Here is a 23,063-nt window from a genome sequence, read left to right on the forward strand (position 1 = left end):
CCCACAGGGTGCCTTCCAATTCTACGATTTTATAACTTCAAAAACCTCTTGAAACACCCGAAGCCAAATATTATCACTGCGGAATCTTGGTCACTGAGAGAGAAAGATTCACAACTTCACAGCTAGATTGGTGCTTCTCCAACTGAGGGGAACTCTTGTTGTTTGGGGAATTAAACTATCCTTTGGCCCAGAAAGCCATTCACAACACACTCCTCATTTAAACACAAAATATCCAACCAATGTGAAAAGGTAGCATCAGACCTGGGGATTGTTTCCCCAACTTACCTCTATGTCTGTTGGTAGTCTTGTCAAACATAAGCATGGCATCCTCTACCTGCAAGACACAACAAGAAGTTTGGTTTAAAGGTCTTCAAAAAAGTGCTTAAAGTTATACCAGAAAGCAGCTGATGGTCCCCAAAGCCACTGTTCCTTTGTATGACATCAGAAACATATAAATATTTGCATTGATGACAAAAAGAAAAGAGAGCATTTATAGATGAGGACATAAGCAAGGAGTGCATAGTATTAAATCTTAATGTAGATAATACCAAATCCATTGTTATTATCAGCATACTTATGTGTGGTTTAACTTAACAAACAGTTGTATCTGTAGTAATTGACTTTTGATAAATACTTTTGCATATTGTCCTACAAATATATGAATGTGCATTTTCATTGTTTTATTACATTGGTATCTGAGATTCAAGGCAACAGCAGCAGAGGTGCACCCAAAAGAAGTGCAACCCAAGAGGTCCAGCATCACCATGGGTTTTCCCATTGGCCCCAGACAGTTCCTGCATCGTGGGTTATGTTGGATCCAACCCTGTGACAGCTTTATGAGTGGGATCCAAGTAGAGTTCCAATTTTAAAAGAAGGCTACTGCTGAACCGGGGGCCTGTATCCAACCTGCTCTGCCTGCTAATGCATGAGCCCTTGCACTTGCAAATGGCAGGCTGCACAAGAAAGGACTCCAACACAAAAGGTGTGCTAGTGGAAGCTTGTTGTGTAACAGCTGATATTATTGTTGTTATTATTATTACACAAGAACATGTAGGCACCCCAAAAAAGGTAACAGAGGAAAAAGTAGTGCAACAGCTTATTCTTGTTGTACAATACACTGTACCACAATCTTTGTAATGCTACTTGTGTTTTCCCTTGTGCAACAATATTCTGCCGGCGCAACAAATAAGTGACTTTAACTTAAAGGTGGACATTGGATACAACTCAAGATAGTTCCCTGCCAGCTCACCTCACCAACAGTCCCTACCTTCAGGGGAGCTGCGGGGAAGCAAATAAGTACAACCATTAGGAACTTACTCCCCCCCCAAAAAAACCCGTAATAAAACTGATACCACACACAGTATTGCCCAGCTCAAAAGCCTCTTTGTCCAAAAAACCCCTCCTGAAATTGAAGCCCCCCCCACTTCTCTGACCCCCTTACCAATCTACCACAGCAGCTGGGGGAACATAAGAGACACACCCACAGACTCAGCTGAAAATATAAAGCCCTGACCTTCCTTGGGGAAAGCCACTGAACCTTAAGAGGTTCCAACAGGGTGTCCAAGGCAGAAACCTGATCAGCCACAAAGGTATTCAAAAGCCCTTTTGAAAAGCCACAGGAGATTGTGGGAAAGGGGGAGCGGGAGGCTACATCTGCATTGGTTCTGGCATTTCCACTTCAGAGAAGAGAAGGGTCTTGACTGACTAAATGTATCCAAGTGTGACAAAAAATGGCTTTCAAGTTCTGTCATTATTTGCATGATTTATTCCACCTACCTTTAATCTGCACAGCCACACCTAGGTTCAACACTCTTTCTGAAAGTACTGCTTTCAGAAAGATAAAACAGTACTCTGAATTATTTTCAGCCACATCATTCATTCCCACCATCACCACGTGCTGTCCCTGTAGAGTTTTCAGGACGTTTCACTGGCATAATACTGTGCCCTTAAAAGAAATGTCCAAAAGAATTTGTCTGGAAGTGAAGCAAGTCAAAATAATAGTCTTAACCAAATGGAGATTTAATAAGGAATCTGATTTAAAAAACAAACAAACCAAGATGGCAATAAATAAAAGCCTCTTGAATGGATGTCATGCTTTATTTAGCTCTGTAGATCAGCAACAACTTTGTTTGATCATCAACAGTGCTTGAAAGGCTCAGAAAGTTGTGAACTTTTTATCATCTGCATTTATCATTTTATCATCTGCATTTAAAGCAGATGCAGTTCTTAACAATTATTGGTCGGGGGAGATCTTTTCCTGCCCCTCATTGTGTATAAAGGTACTCTTTGACTCACTGTTGTAAAAGGAAGGATAGTACTGTACGTAGTATCACCACCATCCACTAACCAACTGAACCACTCAGGCTGCCTGTACCATTTAATGGTGCTGACAACACCAAGGTTGCAGGTTTGATTCCCGCATGGGGCAGCTGCATATTCCTGCATTGCCAAGGGTTAGACTAGATGATCCTCAGAGTACCTTCCACTCTACAATTCTATAGTTCTATATAGCTTTATCACCTGCAGCAGGACTCTGCCACTTCATTCTGCTAAAATGGACTGTGTGTTTCGGTAAGGAGGAGCCAGAGTCAGGCAGCCTCATCTCCCGCTGGCCCTGATGGCAGATGGGTTCAGCCCCCTGGCCCCTACCCCGGAGTCAGTTTATAGAATCATTAACTGATTTGAACCGGATGCAACTCATCGTGATGGCGAAAAGTTTCGGCGAGTTCCCAGGAGGCAGACACTCTGAAGTCCCTTTGTTCACAGAGTTGCTTTAAGCTACTTTTGTCGCTAGGGTAACAAACAGCAAGGAACTCAGTCGACAAGGGAGCTGCTCTTTGTCTAAGGGGAGAGCACCACACACGGTGACGCAGTCATCTCCGCATTAGCTGTAACCTAGGTGACGGTGCTGCAAGCCAGTTGGCACATGAATTCCCCCCTCACCAAACTTCAGCCTACCTGAGCAACAGATTCATAAAAGTATTACACATGCATTTGCAAGAGCAAGTTTGGGTGCAGGGAATTGTCCAATGCCTTCATTACTAATGTATTCCTCACTCTCTACTGGAAAATTCATTCATCTAATTTTACTTGATGGACTTACGCCAGAGGTTGTTGTTGAATTCCAATTGGTTAACAATGGCAACAATAAAAAGGCTCTCTCCCCCTACCGAACCATAAATTAGATTCCTTACTACCTCAGATATTGATTTGTAACTGTATATGCAGGACATCCCAATGTATGGATTGTGGGGTGCAGTAAGGATTTTTAAAAAAAATGTATCCCACCAGACAGTTCATATGGTTCCCCTCTCCTGTTTTATATTCACAACAACCTTGTAAAGTACTGAGAAGTATACATTTATGGCCGAATAAGGATCCAAGCCCAGTTCTCTCTGGTTCTAGTGTGACATCGCAACCACTTCACCGCACTGTTCCATTAAAACGCTGTCATGCATAACACCATCATGCCTTGCCATTCTTGGAAGACTGATACATGAACAATCTTGGGGAGTGGAATTGGCCCTGCCACCTACTGGCTCCTTCAGAGCTATGACCTGCTTTAGAGGGACAATTTTGATTATCTTTCTTTCCCTACTGTAACACTTTTATCACTCTGTGGTGAACACTATCCCTTGTATGACTGGGGTGGCGTGGTGCCTGGACTCCCATGGGGTGCCCAGTGTTCAGTGCACAGCTATAAAGTGCTCAAACATGCCAGGATGATGAGATGAAAGTTCGGGCATTCATACTGAGGAGCAAACGGCAGGGTTATGACATTTCTGATTAACTCGGACTGATGACGGTGGGAAAATAAACAAGAATTTTGGATTAGGCTCTGAAAACAGCCCAGTAAAAAGGAAGGGGGGAAAGGTTTCAGCAGAGACAAAAAGAGACAGACAAAGCTGGGAGTTATAATACTGGGTGGAGCTGGACGAAGTTCTCCCAAGCGCCGCTTTTTGTTTGTACCTATCAGTGGGTGATACCCACTGGATGTTTTAAAGCCAGGATGCCCTTTCAAGCCAAGCCTAGTTGGTTATCCTTTTTGTTGTGCTTCCTAAGGTCAGAACATTTTATCTCTGCCTCAGCCCTTTCTAAGTTTGCCCCACCCCACGTGATTTTTTTTTTGTAGGGCACCCATTGTCACAGAAGAATAGCCTCTTTCCTCAGCAGCCAAGTGACACAATGGCACTACTCAATACCCCCTGAACAGATAAAGTGCAGCAAGGAAAGAGAAATTCTATAAACGCCTCTACAAAATAAAACATGTAAGTTGACAGGAAAGGGGGGAGTTTAGGGGTCAATATGAATAAGGCTGAGTTCTTAGAAGAGAAAAAACTTTTTAAAACACACACACACACAGAGAGAGAGAGAGAGAGAGAGAGAGAGAGAGAGAGAGAGAGAGAGAATATAATCATATCATTGCCAGGTAAAGGGGCTGAGAATGCGGTTATTCATTCAGTCAGTCCCATTAATGCCCCTGAAATCTAAGCACAACAGCCTGAAGAGAAACCAGTAGGCATCTGAATATGCAAAAGCTAAAAAGAATGGACTTTCTCACGGGTGTCTGTTCCATCAAGACACAAGCTTCTTGTGCCTTCCCATCAAGGGAGGAAAGAAAAGTCAAGGTACCTGGCATGAAAACCAGAGGTTAAGCAAACTGATCTCTCTCATTCCCCCAGTCATATTGGCCCATGAAGCCCTAATGAAACTCTAGCAAGATTTGGAAGCAGTTTGCAAAATATAGTGCAGGAGTTAATCCCATTTGTCTTGGTTTTGATTCATTACAAGGAGTGTGTAACCAAGAGGAGTGCATGTATGCACGCACGCCTTTAAAGAGAGATGTGAAATAAATGAAGTATCTTTTTTATTTATAGAAGTATTTATATACATTCCTCTTACAAAACATCGATCTTGTCCAGTACCCTGCCTCCCACAACAGGCACCATTTCCCTCCAGGAAGCCCACACAAAAGGACAGGACAAAGGAAAGGACAGCCTTCCCAGTACAGTGGCACCTCTGGTTACAAACGCTTCAGGTTACTAGCTCCGCTAACCCAGAAGTAGCTGCTCCTGGTTGCGAACTTTGCCCCAGGATGCGAACGGAAATTGTGCACCAGAGGCGCATGCACAGCAGGAGGCCCCATTAACGAAAGCGCGCCTCAGGATAAGAACGGTTTCAGCTTAAGAACAGACCTCCAGAACAAATTAAGTTCGTAACCAGAGGTATCACTATAATGGTATTCAGTGGCATGCTGCCTCTGCCTCTAAACATGGAGTACTGGAGTCAGAACTCAAGTTGCTGCAGTTTTCACATTTTCACAAAGAAACCAGCCATTGCCTTTCTCTCAGTAACCTTTGGTTCAATTGTGTGTGTTTGTCTGTTTTATTAAGGCTGGCCAAAACCTATCATCTTTTTTACTCCATGTTAAGGCTGTTACAAACTTCAGATGTGTAGGAAGATTGGTACCCCTGCCCATACGGGCCAGTCGTGTCCGACTCTAGGGTTGTGCGCCCATCTCACTTAAGAGGCCGGGGGCCAGCGCTGTCCGGAGACACTTCCGGGTCACGTGGCCAGCGTGATGAAGCTGCTCTGGCGAGCCAGCACCAGCGCAGCACACGGAAATGCCGTTTACCTTCCCGCTATAAAGCGGTACCTATTTATCTACTTGCACTTTAGGGGTGCTTTCGAACTGCTAGGTGGGCAGGAGCTGGGACCGAAAGACGGGAGCTCACCCCGCTGCGGGGATTCGAACCGCCGACCATGCGATCGGCAAGTCCTAGGCACTGAGGTTTTACCCACAGCGCCACCCACGTCCCCCGCGTAGGAAGATTAAGGTCCATCAAACACATCCCCTCCCCACCCCTTTCTGTCCTGTCCCCCCGCCATAGCCTGATGAAGAGTTTTGACACTTTCTTTATGGATCAGCTTCCTTGTGCCTTTTTCGCTTGTCCCAAATAAAGACACTCTCTTGTGATTATGTCTCCCAACATGGCTACCTGCAATTTTTGCCAAGCAAGGAGAAGTCATGGATGCTCCTCAGGGATGGCCCAGATGTTCTACAGGCAGGTCTCTCCACCCCAGCTCTTGAGCACTACAAAGAAGCTTTTCCACTGAACAAAATAAAAGCATTTACCAGTGCAAATTGTTCCTTTGTAAAAGGCAAAGCACAACCACAAAAAACAGTTATCCCCACATGGCTCGATATGGCAGCTCACAAGAACTGATTAATCCAAACTAATTAAGAGCATCAAATATCAGGGCATTACTAAATGCTCTCAAAAGTCTCAGCAGTTCAAAACTGTGGTGAGGGTAGACAGAAAAGTAGCATTTGCTGCAAAATTAAAAACAATAACAAACTTAGGAGTTAATAAATACCATATTTTTCGCCCCATAGGACGCACTTTTCCCCCTCCAAAAATGAAGGGGAAATGTGTGTGCGTCTTATGGGGCGAATGCAGGCTTTCGCTGAAGCCTGGAGAGCGAGAGGCGTCGGTGCGCACCGACCCCTCTCGCTCTCCAGGCTTCAGGAAGCTATCTGCAAGCCTCGCGCGCCCGGTGGGAGGTCCCACCGGGCGCGCAAGGCTTGCGGGCGGCAGCCTGCAGCCCGAAGCAAGGGGCGCGCTGTGGAGCATGACCCGTGCTTCGGGCAGATGTCCGCAAGCCTCGCGCACCCGGTGGGAGGTCCTGCAGGGCTCGCAAGGCTTGGGGCGGCAGCCTGTTCTGGGGGCTGGGGTCGGGGGAAGCTCGGGCTTCCCCTGCGCCAGCCCTGCGCCTGGGGGGGAAATAATTTTTTTTCTTTATTCCCCCCCCCCAAATCTAGGTGCGTCCTATGGGGCGAAAAATACGGTATGTCCCATTTCCTCTCTCTGATCAAACAAATATAATTTACTCTCTGACAAAGTTCAAGTAATGGGCTTTGGTTTATTTAATGTTTACTTCTTAAGGCAGTTTTTAAAAAGGAAGGGGAGTGCTACACTGTCTTTAATCAGTACTGCTCAGGGAGAAAACAGGGATTTTATACTACCAGTGAATTCCTGCTCTTGAGTCAAGTCAAGCAGGGTGTCATTATCCTTTGGGATACCACTTCCATGAGCTACAAGGCAGAGCCCAGTGACTGAGTAACTCCTCCTTATGACAGGCCCTTCCACAATTTCTTCTGCCAAGAAGCAGAGCATCAGTCAGGCTCCCTAAAAGCCTTCTAGCCTTGGGTCAAAAGCAATTTTAAAAACAACCCTTTAAAAAAAGTTAAGTTGACATCTTTCAACTCCTCTCCCATGTATTCGGATGGGCCTTTCACTAAACTAGGGGGAGCAATTGTCATTGCAGGAGTTTCCAAAGCACCAGCCCAACTGCTAACAACCTCAATTCCCCAAAGGAATTGTCCGGTGGGAAGGATCCTGATTACTTTTATATGCTTATATGACTTATTATGGTTTTTAATGTGTTTCTGGTGTCACTACAGTGGAAGGATTTGTGCTCTGAAAGGGAGGGTCTAAAAAAACTGTAATAAATAACTATTTGCAATGCTACATGATATTAATAATTTTTGTCTGGTATAGAGAGAGCTCTTTCAATTTACTAACTGGGAACAAAGGAATGATGTGGGGACATTGCCCAAGACTCTCCACAGGAACCCACAGCTAGAGCTGTGATTTGAGCAATTTCCCAGCCCCTGTTTGAATGCTATAAACCAGGCATGGGGAACCTGTGGCTCTCAAGAAGTTGTTGGATTACACCTCCCCTTGCCTGTTAACTACTGGCCATGCTGACAGTGGCTTATAGGAGGGTAACAGGGTCACCATCCCTGCTCTAAAATCTGGCTCACATCAAGTTCCCCAAAATTGCACAGTTTAGAAATCTGGTATCAACTCCCAATCAAGTCCCATGACAGATAATCTTGCTTCTCTAATGCTGCACTGTCATCTGCCACTAAACCATATACTTTAAATAAGATGCAAGTAAATGCTGTCTCTCTGGTGTAGTCATTTAAAAGGATGCCAATGGCATAAAAGCAGGAGAGCCTAGAGCACTTTGGTGTTTGCTATGTGTCTAAGTACATCAACTGAATTGGAGCAAGCAGACATGACTAGGCCCTTTATGCCCATATCCTGGCCCAGGCAATGCGAGCAGAGAGTTGGGGCGGAGAAATTGTCATTGAGCACCTTCAGCAGGGATGGTTATGGGGGGAAAGGTGGTAGTTTAGTTAATGGACAGAGAGAAAGAGCCGTGATGGGCAATTACTCAAGTAGAGAGACAAGAGCACCATCAGCCACTTATGGCTGGGGAAGAGGGGGAAGCAACAGTTTCTTCTGACAGATGTCATGCAGAAGCAGCATTTGATGTTGGCGCATTGATCTGTGCTCTCCTTGACTAGCAACTGCTGCTCTTAAAACCCCATATTACAACTTGCTGTCACTTGCCACCTCAACAGATGGCTGAATCAGAAAGAACAGTTTCAACTTGATTCTGTAGGCTTTCCCCTCCCTCCAGTTATTTTAGAGCTAATAGACTTATTGCAGGGGATCCGGATGTCTTAAAGATGTGGTAAAACCAGCCCTGCTGTCCCCAAGTCCTGCCTTCACGGCACCAATTCCCCACCACCACCCCTACATCAATGGATCAAGCAGCTAACTGCATTTTTTATTTTGCAGGTTACATGCAATATTATTCTTTACAGACAGGCCTATAAAGACTTTGTGGAGTGTGTGTATGTGGAAGGGTTTTAATGCAAAACAGAAGGAAGCTAAGGTCCAAGTAACCAAAATTATCTTATGAAATATTTATACAAGTGTTTCATTAGTGAATGGCAGCTACCCAATAGACTTGAATTGTCTAGAATCATGGAAAATTAACTTCTTATTAAGTAAATGGTTATAGAATATTGCCTGCACAATTTTCCTTGTGTCTCCATGAACTCTCTTAATCGTGGTGTATCTATCTCTGCATCTATATGACATCTTTCATTTTAAAAAGACAACCATGGCATTTCTGCAATAAAATAACTCAAAACTGTATGCCAGTTTCTTCCTGGGAACTTTGTTCAACCACTCAACAATGGAAAGGCATATTCAGCTCAGAGAAGGGAGTGGGACCTATTGAGTTTCCAAAAACCAGTTAGGAAAGGATCAACAATAAGAGATTGTGGAATACAGAGTGGATAGCGACCTGTCCTTGCATGACTATAATTAACTTGAAGAATCTCTAGACTGACCTTTAATCAACATTACCAGGGTGGTTTACAGGAGCGCATGCACACACACCAGCACCAGATCTCATCAAAAATAATAACAACAATAATAAAATTGACTCTAGACCCACCCTTACAGAACCATCATTTCTAGGTCCTGGAGTGGAAACTATAACAGTAAAGTCAGTATTCAGGTTTGTAGCCCAGGCATGCCCCTGTGCATCTTTGCCCAAGAAGCATCTGCCATTAAGTGTAACATTCACCATTCACTTACACCCCCAATTAATGAATGTTGACCGAGGTGATAATTGTACAGATCTATCTTGGGCTCTGTGGAATCAACGAGTTTATTACTACTGAATCAAGGAGCCTGTCAATAAGCTAATCTTTTCGAATACGTACAGAACAGATAGTGACAGCCGTGAAATAAGGCACCGGGAAAGAAAAAACAACACAAAGCAAACTCTCTGCAGCCTCCATTAAAGCTCAGTGCTGAACCATCAGGGTTGCCAGGCTTCATTGCTCTTTGGGCGGGGGACTGCCAAGCAGCTGGAGGAATCTGGCTTGGGTGATCGGTGGGGTGAAACTTGCTTACTCTGAAACATGAAGGGGTCCAAGCATGCAGCTACTCTGCAAGAGGACCAAACTGAGCTTACGTCTCCTGAACATGGGAAGATGAAGCTTTGCTGGATGAGCAATGCAGCACTGCTCAGTTTGCTTCTGTCTACTTCAGCAGGAAAATCAAAATTAATATCCATACTGAAACAATGAAAGCTTAAGGTAATTGGAAAGAACAGAAATTCAAAGTTTTCCCTCTAATCCCAATACCATCTTGCTCAAGGCAGGTCAATGAAATGACTGGAGCTTATGTCCACAGGACCATTTCCCAGAATGGATCCTGGTGACTTGCTGAAGGTATCACCTCAATATGTACACTTCTATGCACAACTGCTGATGATGCATGCTGGAAAGGATGTTACACCCAACTCATTTCTCATCAAGCTAATTCTGGCCCAAAAGAACGAGAAGAGTCAGAAGAGGTGATCTCAGGTGTGGCCTTCCAGATGATTCCCACCTTGGGAACTGCTACACCCAACAGTTTATTTTCAGGCATGAGTGCCTAAAATGAGATGCCCAGAGTAGACAGGTCACCACTCGGGGTGACCTGGGGGCAAATAATTGCCCGACTGTTTTGATTTAAACTGACATATCACCTGATCTTGCCCAGAGAAGATGAACAAAGTCCACTTTATAGGACAGATGTTCAGAACTCCCACCCCCAAATAATCTCCAGCAGCGAGAATAAGACATTTTTTGGCACAGCCCAAAATTACAAAGCAGTTTGCAAGTTTATTACATTCAGAAGAGGATGTGCTTTGCAGACTTATATATGTTTGTTCCTGATAGCAAACAAGTACTCATCTTGCAGCAGGACACAGTGGGGCAAAGAATATGCATTAGGAACAGCTGACCGGGCCAGAAAAAAGGTTTCCATTTCACCTGTTCTATGATTCGATATTAATTTCAGCATCACTATAAGGAGCTGTTGAAGATCACTTTTGTTTTGACCACTGCTGATTTGCTTAGCTCAGGATTGTTGTTGTTGTTGTTTGTCTTTTAAAAGCTAAGAAGGGATTTAACAGTGTGACCTCCCTCCCCCAATAGTTTGAAAATTTAGACAAAGTCCAAGAACAATAACGAGATCAAACAACACAGATATATGCTGCATTTAAAATTTGCCCAACCTCACATGCGAACTTTCCTGCTCTTTCCGTTCTCTCACTCTGGAACCATACTGGGCACTGTTGGCTTAATTCCTCCAATTATTTATACACATTGCACAACTCATACAATATTTTGCTTTCTGAAGCAGAAAAAAACCTCTTAGCTACTCGTAAACTGTCAGGTGCTATTATTTTAAATACCCAAGTGAAACTCTAAGAGCCAGCAACTCACTCCTGCAGATTTACTATTTTCCCCTGTATAAATTAAACAAGACAATTGCATGTTGCAAAGCCAGGTGGGGGCGGCGCTGGGGTGGGTGGGAGGGAGATAGCACCTATTTTTATCAAGCCTTGCAGTTAGATTACAGCGCAGTTGGACAAAAACAAAGTATTTTAACCTGATTACCCACCGCTTTTAAAATCCAAGATGACCCCTCAGGGCATCTTTTCCTTTCCTTCTGGTAATTAAGATAAACCACTGACTATTTACTCAAAATGTCACAAGGCTGAACTGTCTCTACAGTGCAGGCCTTGTGTGCTCTGGCCTCTGCAAATAGGCTCCTTTTTGTGGGGTGCTGAGCCAACAGCTTGTTAATAATGGGGTTTGGCTGGTCAGGAGTCAGGGCCAAGTCACTAGCCATGTCTCACAATGCCAACTTAAGCCTGGGCACAAACCAAAGCATAATTGCCAGACAGTTGTGCTGAGCCACATTTTTTAAAGCCTGCAGTAGTTGACTTCAGCTCCAACTCCTGCCCGCAAAGACCTAAAGAGGTAATATCTGGAGAGGTGTTAGCGAGGGTTGCCTAAAGTGCAGAACTGCTCCATTCAGCAGAACCTCCTGGTAACATCTGAAGAGATTAGGTGCTAGTTAAATTCTAAGAATTTACTGCCACAAACTGGGGAGACCATCACTTGTTTAAATGGCTTTATAAGAGGCTTAGAGAAATTCATGGAGGAGGAAGAGAACTATCAGTAGTTGTTACTCATGATCATTATGTGGCACCTCCATGTTCAGAGCCATACTTTGAATATTGGTTGATGGGGAGCAACAACAGGAGAGGGTTATGACCCTCATGCCCTGCTTCTGGGCTTCCCAGGAGGCTTCTTTTGGGCTGATGTAGAAAGAAAGATACTGGCCTAGATGGATCTCTGGTCTGCAGAATTTATGTTATATTGCTCTAAGACATGTAACAATACTAGTCTGGAATCTTTTCCAAAACTACTCAGATTTCACATTTACTCACTGGTGCAAGAGTTGGCCTTACCCTTCCCCAGCAGCAATAACAATGCTTTTCTTAGAACATACAAGATGTTGCATTGCTCAAGGGCATTTTGAGGGAGTCACTGGTGGGAGCCACTATTCTTAGTCACTCACCATTTGATTAAGAGGCCAAACAGCAGACCAAAATGTTTTTAATTCACTGCAAGGCGATTTCCCCCCCAGTCACCTTGCCATGAGATCCCAGGGTTGGACTGTAAGTACCACCTCCATATAGCCAGTGCAGTGCACATATCAAAAACACAGAGCTACAGAGCTTCCTATGGCCTTCCATGTACTGTATGTTAATCAAGTTTGATGCACTTTGCGATCCCAGTCCAAGACAAAATTTAGCATGCTGCAAAAGCCATCAATACACGGGAGAAATCTATCCTTCCATTCACAATGAAGAGACCTGTATAGGTATAGAAGAAAAGACACAAGGCCCATTAAAAGAAAGGAATGCCAACCTGTTTTGATAAGGATCGTATTTCCTACTCTGCAGAATGGAATGCATTATATAAACCTGCTACGTTTGCCAACACATTCCTCAAAACAGAGGCTGAATCTGGGGGACTGTGATAAAGAAAAAGGAGCAATGTCTTTTGCCTTTCTACTAGGAAAACCAGAGGTGGCCGCGGCCTAGAACTTAGCAGGTAGTGTTTCTTTAGCACCATTTTGGACCTTAAGGCTCATAAACCAAGCATAGGAAGGATCACCACCCAAGTCTCTTTGATTCCTAAACAGTTTGCAACTTCATTGTACTAGCTGACTGGAAAAGGAAAAGCAATTTTACTCCCAAGTCCTGACACATTCTTGCATACAAATATACAAAGGTGTGAACCACACTAAGATCTGTGGGCGAAGGCCGGTATAAAAATTTAATAAATAATAAATAATAGTAATAGCATACCGAGCCAGACCACCCACCAGTCTGTCCAACTCAACGCTTTCTCTAAAGATTGGCAGCAGATCTCCAAGGCCTCCAAGCTTGCCGCTCAATATTTTATTTTTACAGGGGATGCCAGGGATTGAAAACCAGGACCTTCTGCATGCAAAGCCTGGTGCTCCACTGCTAAGATGTGCATTCGCTCCCTTAAAAAAATGTGATGCCACCTGCACATCAGCTGTGTAGCCTGGATTGACTTCTATTCCCCACCAGTTTTAGGTTCCTTCAGCACAAGTCACTGCCGTGTGTTTTGACTTAAGCATTTAGAACTATTGAAGCAACTGTCATGCATAATCTCTAATGCTGTCAGATTAACAGTGATTAAACATCTTGCCATGCTCTGATTCAAATTATCAGAATCGCAAACATATTTGCTTGAAAGGCAAGCCCCAATCCACCGCGCTCAATGGCTTTTGAACGAACTTATTGATTTACAATGGGGAATTTGTTTTAATGGAACTTTGTTTCTGCTAAGTTGTTAGACCCGCTTCAATTATAATAAGCACTTTCTTTTGTCTGTACAACAAAAATGTAATTGCAGTTACCAATTCTTGGAAACTGCTGTGGCTAACATACTTTGCAAAGAGCACTGATTTTCAATGCAAACAGACCTCAGTTCTCTTTCTCCAGCACAGGTGGATATACATCAGCGCCAAGATCAGGAGGCTGTGCAGCAGAAGGGCTCTGAGCCCACTTCCGAAACAGAGCACTCTCTCAAAAAACAAAATCTGGAGGATGTTAAACAGCCATCAGTGTCAATATGGCTTTCTTCACAACATAAAACTGACAGAATGTCATGCAATGTACTACTTCCCTCTAATCCTAGCCAAAATGTGACAGCTTTATGTAAATAAAATGTCGCTGAATTATTCTACTAAACAAGCGGGGGGGGGGGGGAGATGCCTGATAGGATTCCTTATCAAGGACTTGATTTTTTTAAAGGTTTCTTCTTTGTTCTACAAAAGCGAGCTGAATTTGAAACCCTAGTCTTATGAGAACAATGTTGGTTCACCCCCTCAGCCCTGAACCAAAACCAGTCTTCTGCAAGCTCATTTTCCCCCCAGCATCAGTGGTGAGAGAGACAAAGTCACAGCAGTCCCCTCCTGCCTGCTTTGTTGCAGATGGACAGCAAACCAGCCAGCCTGAAGTAATGGCTCACCCTTTGGGCCGCTACCCAACCAGGAAAAGCAAAAGCAAAAACAAAAAACAGCATAGCCATTTTCTTGACCAGTTTCCAGATTTTCTCTCTCTAAGTATTCATGATACAGGTTTTTTAAAAGCCAGAGTTGAGGTGCTTCTTTCTTGTATGTTTTCAAGTTTCTTTCTACAATTGCGAGTGGTAGGAATTTTTTAATATAAAAAAAAGCTTTTAAAAGTTAGTGCCCTCCTCAGCTAGTGCAATGCTTGACCTGGGTTGACTAAGGGGCCAGAATGCTAAGCTCAGTGCCAGATTTATATGAGGCAAAAAAAAAAAAAAGGCACAATCTCAGCAGCTTCTCTCATGCCTGTTTTTATAGTTTTCCTTTCTGTAACCATAAGGACTAGGGACGCTTGTTAAAAATTAAGCCAGATATTCACAGGATTTTTGTCTTTCAAGTAAGTTGGCCTACCTCTGGATAGAGCTGGTAGTGTGGGGAGAATGAGACTGAAAACTGTGACTTGTGCAAATCAGGAATAAAATGCTGCATGGACAACCCCGAAACATAAACAAGCTGCTCTTAATCTGGGCTCAAGCAGTTCTGCGGTACCATATGAACTACCTGGTGTGTGTATGTTAATGTTTAGTGGAAACAGCACAAGGCAAGAAAAGGGCCTGTTTCCTTGAGAAGGAGGGAGCTTCTTCCTTAGCCTCTCACAGCACTGTAATTTATTTCCCAGCAAAACACTGGGTGTACAATTGTCCATGTTAGCCTGATGAGGTGGGGGGGAGCAGGGTCAGTATTTTGCAGCCCAGCGCATTCAAGTCTAGAGCTGAGCCCAAACTCAAGCTCTACAAAACTCAAGTTGTAGCCTTTGCACAGGCTACAAACTTGGGGGAAGTAGAAAATCCCTGCATTGCCTTGGCAAGTGGGCAACACTGCCTCTCTCCCGGGATCGTAACACAGCAGAAATAATTACAAGAAGCATCAGCTTTCTTCTACTGCCTTTCTGCAAACAGCCAAAGAAGAAGCATACTTAAAGCAAATTTTGGGGAGGATTTCAAGCTGGTGTGTGCATCACCAAATTCACACTGAAGACAATCGTTTTGGCTCAGTTCTATTAAAGACAAAAAATTCTGAATAGGAAATAGCAAACCAGGACAGCATTTGTGTCTTCCCTTTAGTGACTTGCCTGTATGTACATGCACAGCCATGCATATGCACAGATTGTCCTCCACACTTAGGGAATCCAGATTCTGTGACAGCCTGCCCCAACCTGCTGTCTCCCAGTTGTTTTGAACTACAACTCTCATCAGCCGTAGCCAGCACAGCAATAGAGGATATAACTCAAAACATATGAACATCACCAGATCAGAGAAGCTGCTCTATCACATTCTTAGCATAATAGCCAGTCCAGATCTGGTCAAACCACTCTGGGATAAGAGTCTGTTTGTGAAAGAAGAGTTGATCCTTGGACCAGGAGCTCTGGTGACACCACTACAGAGAGGCTGGAGGGAACATTGCTCCTTCAGCACTTTGAGAAACCAGGTGCAAAGCAGCTTGCGTTTTTATTTTCACGGGACATTAGCCATCGTCAGCAGGAATAATTCTTTTTCCTTTCACGGGGCTTGCGTGCAGATTAACAGTACGAGGACTGCAACCTATTTTCTTTTCCAAACAATACAAAAAATGTAGGTAACACACACACCTGTACATCCATACATACGTAACACCTTAATATTAACAGCTATTGGGGAAGGGAGGGTACAGGGAAGGGAACAGGTCAATGCCTAAAACCTTTTGTCCAGCTTTCTGAGGCTCTGCAGCACAACGTCTCGATCAGAAAGGATTTTATAATTAATTGCAGCCCGGTCCTGATCAAACTGTCGTGCCGTGAGGTCAGGTTGCTGGCTCCCCAAGTCAAAAAGGAAGACACCACATTTTGTAGCAAAAAGAGCTATAGAGCTTACGTTTGCAGGGTAAAAGAAAATTGCATGCACACACAAGCTGTACCGAATGTCATGAAGTTTAATTATTCAGAACTCACCCTAACTAGTCTCTGCCTATAAGCCAAATGTGAGAAGCAGAACTGGATAATATTAAGCCAGGCAGATGGTCAGAAGTCCTAATTCTTATTTTGGTTTCCTTTTCAAAGAGCACACATCTGTTCTTCCTCACCAATTGCTAAATGGATCTGCACGTACACCACACCAAAGCAAAACGGAAATCCAAGTTCTGTATCAGAATAAAACTCTGTAAATAAAGGAAATGTGCAGGTGTTTAACTTTGCCTGAGTTTGGCTTTTCCAATTGTCATGAGCTGGGGAATAGAAGGACAAAAGGATGGGGGGGGGCTGAAGAGGAGGGGGCTAAGGACAGCAAGAAGTGGCATAAAGCACCAAAGTTCTGCCTTCTGCCCTGGCCAGCAGAAATGGTGATGAGCTCCTCCTAATTTTCATCAGATGTTTCTAAGATTTTCATTTTAACTGTAAGAGTGTAAAAAGTAAAATCTAGCCACCAAGGTGATTCTGTGAACATCCTTCTTTAGACAGAAGATAACATTTTTGTACATTACCACAAGTATAACTCAAAAGCTTATTTTGCATTCACATGGCTGATCTTAGGCTGTGGATTTTAGACAGACAGACAGACAGACAGACAGACAGACAGACAGACAGACAGACAGACAGACAGTTTTAGATTTGATGTATTTATACTGATTTAATACAGGAGTGGCCAACCCCAGTTTGGGGGCCTGATTTGCTCCCAAAGCAAGCATTTCTGGCCCAAAATGCCCTACTGATTTGAGTGGTTGGCCAAGGGTGAATATGTTCCTGGGATGAAATATTATCCTGTGATTTAACACCTTGCAGTATTGCATTGTAAATCTATATTTACATTGCACTGTAAATATTGCAGTGGTAAATATATAAATCTGAATCTCATGTGTGATTGCTAAATGACTTCAAGTTACCTCTAGCTCTTGATTCCAGGGAACCATGTTCAGTCCAACTCCCAGCATGCCGGCCCACTCATGAGGCAAGGTGAAGCGATCACCTCAGATGGCAGGATCCATGAGGGCAGCAGATCCGGCCTCCAAGGAATGAACACTCCTTGGAGGCTGGATCTGCTGCCTCCTTGGCAGCCCACCGCAATGCCACCTTTACAGCAGCATCTTGGCAAATAGGAGGTACTCCTTGCCTCCTCACATCCTTGTTCCTGATGGAGAGGCTTCAGTCACCCCTTCTTCCCTGACCTGCGAGGGGCACCATTTTATAGTTTGCCTCGGGTGCCAAAATGTCTTGGGTGGGCCCTGAGTCCCAGTAACTGAAGAACCCACATGCTCAACTCAACTAGTACACCAAAAGCAACATTAATTATGGCATTGGGGGAAGACACAGCGAATTAGTTCAAGTACAATAAGCCCCTAAAGGTGACAAAGTAGAGGCATAGTAGGAACTGAAGGGGGTTACCCCCCTGGCATTCCCAAGATACAAACCAAGGTTTCGAAGGAAATGATTTGAGCATTAAAATAAGTTCCAAAAAGAGGATTGTAACCACTGCCAACTGCAAAAGAAGAGCTGATCTCACAGCCTACATTGCTCAGGCTGCCGCTTTCAAACCAGGTTGCATTGCTAAGTATCCCAGCTAAGCAGCAAAGGATGGATGAGGTTGTGCCAGTTTTCAGCTGGAAGAAAGCTGGTTGCACCTAAGCCACTTCCATCATATCAGAGAGCACCAGCCTACAAGTGGGACTTACAGATCACTCTTCTAAGCCATTATGCTGTCACAGCCCTGAGACATAGAGTAGCATGAAGTCAATAAGGTTTGTTAGAAAAGGAAATACACTGGGCGAAGAAGCAAAGGCTTTATGGCAGCTGCGTGGCCCTAAGGTAGGAGAAGCAGGTAAGCATATCTGATCCGGACACATCCTGTGCAGAGTTAACAGGATTGAGTTGAAAGACTTTCCCACTGCCCTTTTGTAAATACCTGCTGAGTAAGTGTGAAGATAAGACAAGTATTACATTACGCTGGTTCCTGATGCATGAAGGACTTTTTTTAATGCACAAAAGTTCTGGCGGAAAAATAATATATATTAAAAAATGAACAATTGCTACAGCCAGTTTCACAGAAAGGCTCAGGTGCAAAATGAGAGTGTTGTTTATTAGCAGAGAGAAATTTATCTAGGTTTCCCACAGCTGGAAAGAAAAGGAGGTTAGTTATATTTCCTGTTTGATCTCCCTGCCCCCGTTCCTCTGTCTCAGACTTCCTTCTACATTAAAATGATTGTTTTCCATCTAAGCCAGACTAGAAACCGAGACTAGCTCATGGATTTATCAAAACAAGCGCACCCAAAATATTCAAATCATGAGCATTATTTTTCTAAGTCAGCAGCACATTTCCATAGGATTGCAGTGACCTAATGAAGGCAGCATGGTTGCAGAACTGTAGTCTAGCATGATACGATGAAAGCTTATTGAAACTAAGCAAGTTTGCATCTGGTCAGTGCTTGAATGGGAGACTGCCTAGAAGGCCCATGTACAGTGCCTTGTGTTCAGTAACAAAAAATGTCAGACATAAACAAAATGTACATAAATTACGAACTGAAAAAATAAAAATAAAAATGTGGAATCTGGACAAGATCAGCTAAGTGTTGTGATTATGCCTGCTTCAGAGTCCCTTCAGCTCATGAGTTTTAAAGATATGTAGAAAACAGAAATGTTTAATGAATTAGAAGGATCCTTATGAGAAGCTGTATTTAACCATACACAGAATTGTGTGCAGGGTTCCAACCTCTCACAATACTAGCATGTTTAAATCTAATTAGTGAGCAAAAGGGTTAAAACTATAGAGTAAGCTGTCCTGCCAGGCTTAGTCTATATTCTCACCCCTCACCTTGAAATGAAATAGGTGACCAAGCCTTTGTTACCTCTCCCTCTCTTCATGCGGCTTTCAGCATGTCAGGAACTCTGAGCATAGCTTTAACCAGCCTCTTTCGTTTCATGCCAGAATGGAATCTGAAACTAGTGTTCTTCCGTACCAATAGTTTAGAAAGTTTTACCTTTTGTAACTAAGCAATGTTTTACTGCCTGTGCAACGGGGAAAGCACATGAATCTGACCTTTGAAGGGTTTTGTAAGTAAACCATTTTATGACTTACTAAACATGTGGTCCATCTAGGGATGTGGGATAGCTTGGAAAGAGCTTTTTAAAAGGGATGTTTTGGGACTCACTGGAAGGGAGTTTTACAGCCTATGTTTCCTCGCTATTCTTTGCTGCATGTTTTTGTGGTGTCAAATCTCTGCTGGAGTTCTCTCACCAAGGAGTGTGTGTCCCAAATATGCGACTTGGCTTCCAGGATTGCAACAGTGCGCCCCTTCTTTACTGCACTGGCTGCCAATTAGTTGCCAGACTAAGTTCAAGGTGTTGGAATAGATGTATAAATCTGTACACAGCATGGGACCAGAATACTTATAAAAATCTTCTCATCCCCTATATACCCAACTGGATCACTGTGTTCTGCAGATATTTGCAGATCCCATCCTATCAGGGGCCCTTCCACACAATGAGGGAATCAGGCCTTTGGTGTGCTGGCATCTACTCTCTGGAAATCCCTCCTATTATAAATCAGGAAGACAACGTCTTTCAACAAGCATTCTAAACAGAGATTATTATGCCAGCTAGAGTCTGTCTTGGATTTGAATGGATTTTGTGTGTGTGCTTTTGCTGCTGTTTTAAACTGTTATACACACACACACACACACACACTTTGTTTTTAAATATGCAACTGTTTTAAACTGTTTTTATATATGTAACTGTTTTACATGTTTTGATTATGCTGCAAATGGCTTTGGGATGCCTCATGAGAACCAATTCACAATTAATTAAATAAATAAATAAAAATCATAATTTGTTTTGAAGAAATGTGCATTTATCACGAAGGGAAAAACATACACATACACACACTTCTGAACAGGGACGCTATTAATTTCAGCTCTCCAGAAGGTACTTTGAACACAAGGACCTGCCTAGGGCAACGTTTTGCTTCAGTCAAAAGAGGAGATTAAAAGAACTAGCTCTTCCCTGTGTGAATTTATCCTGCTCTGGAAGATCGGGAACCAAGGGAAATGCTCAGGGCCTTGTGTTGTATAGATGGAAACAAGGTATGTTGCTGTTGTTGGTGTGGGTGTGAGGGAGCACCAGGAGGATGCGGGGGGGGGGGGGGCGGACAAGTACCAATGGCCCGAAAAGTATCTCAAACCACCCCACATTGCTTTCCTGAGGTTTCTTAAATAAAGGTGCTTTTCATACACAGATTATAACTGACTCACAATCTGAAAGTTAAAATAAGCCTACAACTCTAAGTATATTTTCTTGAGAGGGGATTCCGTTAAGTTCAACAGGACTTATTTCAGAGGAAATATGCTTAGGAAAAAATTAAATTAAAAAGTCAAATTACTGTTACTTCTCCTTCCAAAATCTAACATGGACAAACCTCATTAAACTGCACTCTGCTCCCCAGCCACAAATTGTTTCTGGCCACTGGGAGAAAATAGGGGGGCTTTTAATTAAATCTAATTCTGCTCCTATTTTAGCCAAATCATTCCCAGCCCCAGTACTCTAAAAACAGGAGACTTGACTACTCATGTGTAGATCAATTTATCAGTCGCTTGCCACCCTCTCCAACATCAACATGAACAAGCAAATCACCACAAAGACTCCAATGCCAGCAGTTCCCCTCCCCAAAGGAACTGCAGCCCACTCTACATACTTTATTTTACACTATTTAGCAGCGGCAAGAGCAACACATTAGCCTGGTTTCGGAGGCTTTGCCATCATTTATTAATGAACAAGCTCACCCGCCATATAAAGGTTGTTCGAGGTCATGCAAAACCTGAAACATTTTGTGCAGTACTGCGGCATGCCAATCATACACCCCAGACCCGTGCCTCTCCAGATCATTATAAGGTTTTGCTGACCCTACTAGGTGAAAATAATTATAGCTTGAAGGTTTTGTGGTTCTGTGCTCTATGCATCCTAGCTAAATTGCCTGTGTTGTGTTTTTTCTAAAAAAAAATCCAGTCCATGTTCATTGTACTGTGTGTGTGTTTTGTTATAGTTAAAAAAATATAAAACGCTCAGCTAAGAGGGATGAAACAAAAGGTACAAGGTAAGGGCCCCTCACCGAATAACCTGCAAGAGAACTTAAAAAGAAAGTGTTCTAAGTGGGTGTTTGATTGGGTAGAAGGTGTAACCTGAATTTTGGCTCCCTGTGCAGTATGGGCAGAGGGAGTGGGAGCTGAGGCCCTCCGGCAGAGGTTGGGCAGCTGGACAGGTGTGGTTTAAGGCAAAAGCTGCCCAACAAATGACGCATAACCAGGTTCCACATCCTGTAACACCCAAGCATGATTAGGCAAGCCGTTCAACGTTAATTGTCAGAGTGGCCTCTGCCCAGGTGTTACTTGCTTCTGAAAGAGACTTGGAGATCTCTGATGTGCACTTATCGGTGAGTAAATTGAGTTTTTACACGTCAGCAACGAAGAGCTCATCATTTTGACAGATAATTTGCTATCCATTTTCAAAACGCATTTGAAAAAGGCAACACACTTCGGCTAATTTTTAATTACGCTTCACTAGCACTGGAGTAACACAGAAAGTCCTCGTGGTATTTAGACTGCCCCATTCCCCACCCCACCCCCAGCCACGAATGGAAGAAGGACTGTAGCCACAAGGAGTTATTTTTATTTGAAATCTGACGCCCTGAGTTTCCTGTAACCATTTACGTCAGTGATGACCTTCGAAAGTCAGGGTCAGCAATTGTTATTACTTTTGGCATATCTCCACTAAGAGGCATTAGCTACACAGGGTATTGTCAGGGGAAGACTCCTGAAAACTTAGGAAGGCTGTCAATGCTTTGGGGGAGACGGAGGAGGATATCCACAAATCTATTTCCCCTCTGCATGCACGTGATTTTCCCCAAATAGATCCAGCTGTGCCGAAACACCAGAACGAGAACATATGTTTTGAGCAGTGCACTTTCCTGAAGCTGCTGCCAAACACGTGTTGATGCTCTTCCACTGAAAACTGCCAGCATCGCCGCATGCAGAAACAACAGCAACGTGTAGCACAGAAATGGGAATAGGTGAGGATCTTTAGCTGGGTAGGGACTGAAACAACCGCCTTGGAGTTGAACCGCACATGAAAGCTGTTCTCACTACGCCATAAGTGGCTTGAGCTGACGTCCTTTACTTGCTTTGCACGTGATGTGGCTGTTGTCAGTTTAGGGTGAAGACAGACGTAACATTTTTACAAGTGCAACAGAAGCTGACTGCAGACAGAGCCGACCGACCGACTGGCGCCTGCAATGTCACCGACAAACCCTCCCAAGTGGTCCCCAGGGCAGTTTTGCACTTTCAAGAAAGTAATGATTATGATTAAGGAGAAGCACGAGTGGATTACAGAGAAACAGAGACACAGTACTTTACGAAATGGAAAGGTAAACACCCTACCTAAAGCACAGGGGTAATATTATGTCTGTCTTCTCTCTCAGGCTGCTTCAGAAATCCTTTAAAAATGCATCCAACAAATCTAGCGCATCTATGATATCTCTCACATATGTAGCTCTTTAGCATGTGGAGAGGGCTTCAAATCAGAGTTATCCTTACGACAACTCTTTAAGGGAGGCAAGCATTATTGCCCTTATTTTTCATGCGCAGCTTACCAAAGGTCTCCTTGTGGTCTCATAGCTGAGCATGGATTTGAACTAGGGGCTTCCCAGTGTATACTGTATTTTTTGCCCTATA

General features: G+C 43.6%; 1 protein-coding gene across 28 annotated transcripts in view; it reads right to left on the reverse strand.

Annotated features, from left to right (window-relative positions):
* MSI2 (musashi RNA binding protein 2) overlaps positions 1 to 23,063 on the reverse strand; it is a 398,612-nt gene that overhangs the window by 185,762 nt on the left and 189,787 nt on the right. For all 28 annotated transcript variants that reach the window (XM_053366579.1, XM_053366584.1, XM_053366586.1 and 25 more), the window contains one exon: positions 286 to 334. In XM_053366579.1, the coding sequence (XP_053222554.1) occupies positions 286 to 334 (49 nt within the window). The remainder of the gene's footprint in view (positions 1 to 285; positions 335 to 23,063) is intronic.

This window comes from Podarcis raffonei, chromosome 15, assembly GCF_027172205.1.
Source record: "Podarcis raffonei isolate rPodRaf1 chromosome 15, rPodRaf1.pri, whole genome shotgun sequence".
Lineage (NCBI taxonomy): Eukaryota > Metazoa > Chordata > Lepidosauria > Squamata > Lacertidae > Podarcis > Podarcis raffonei.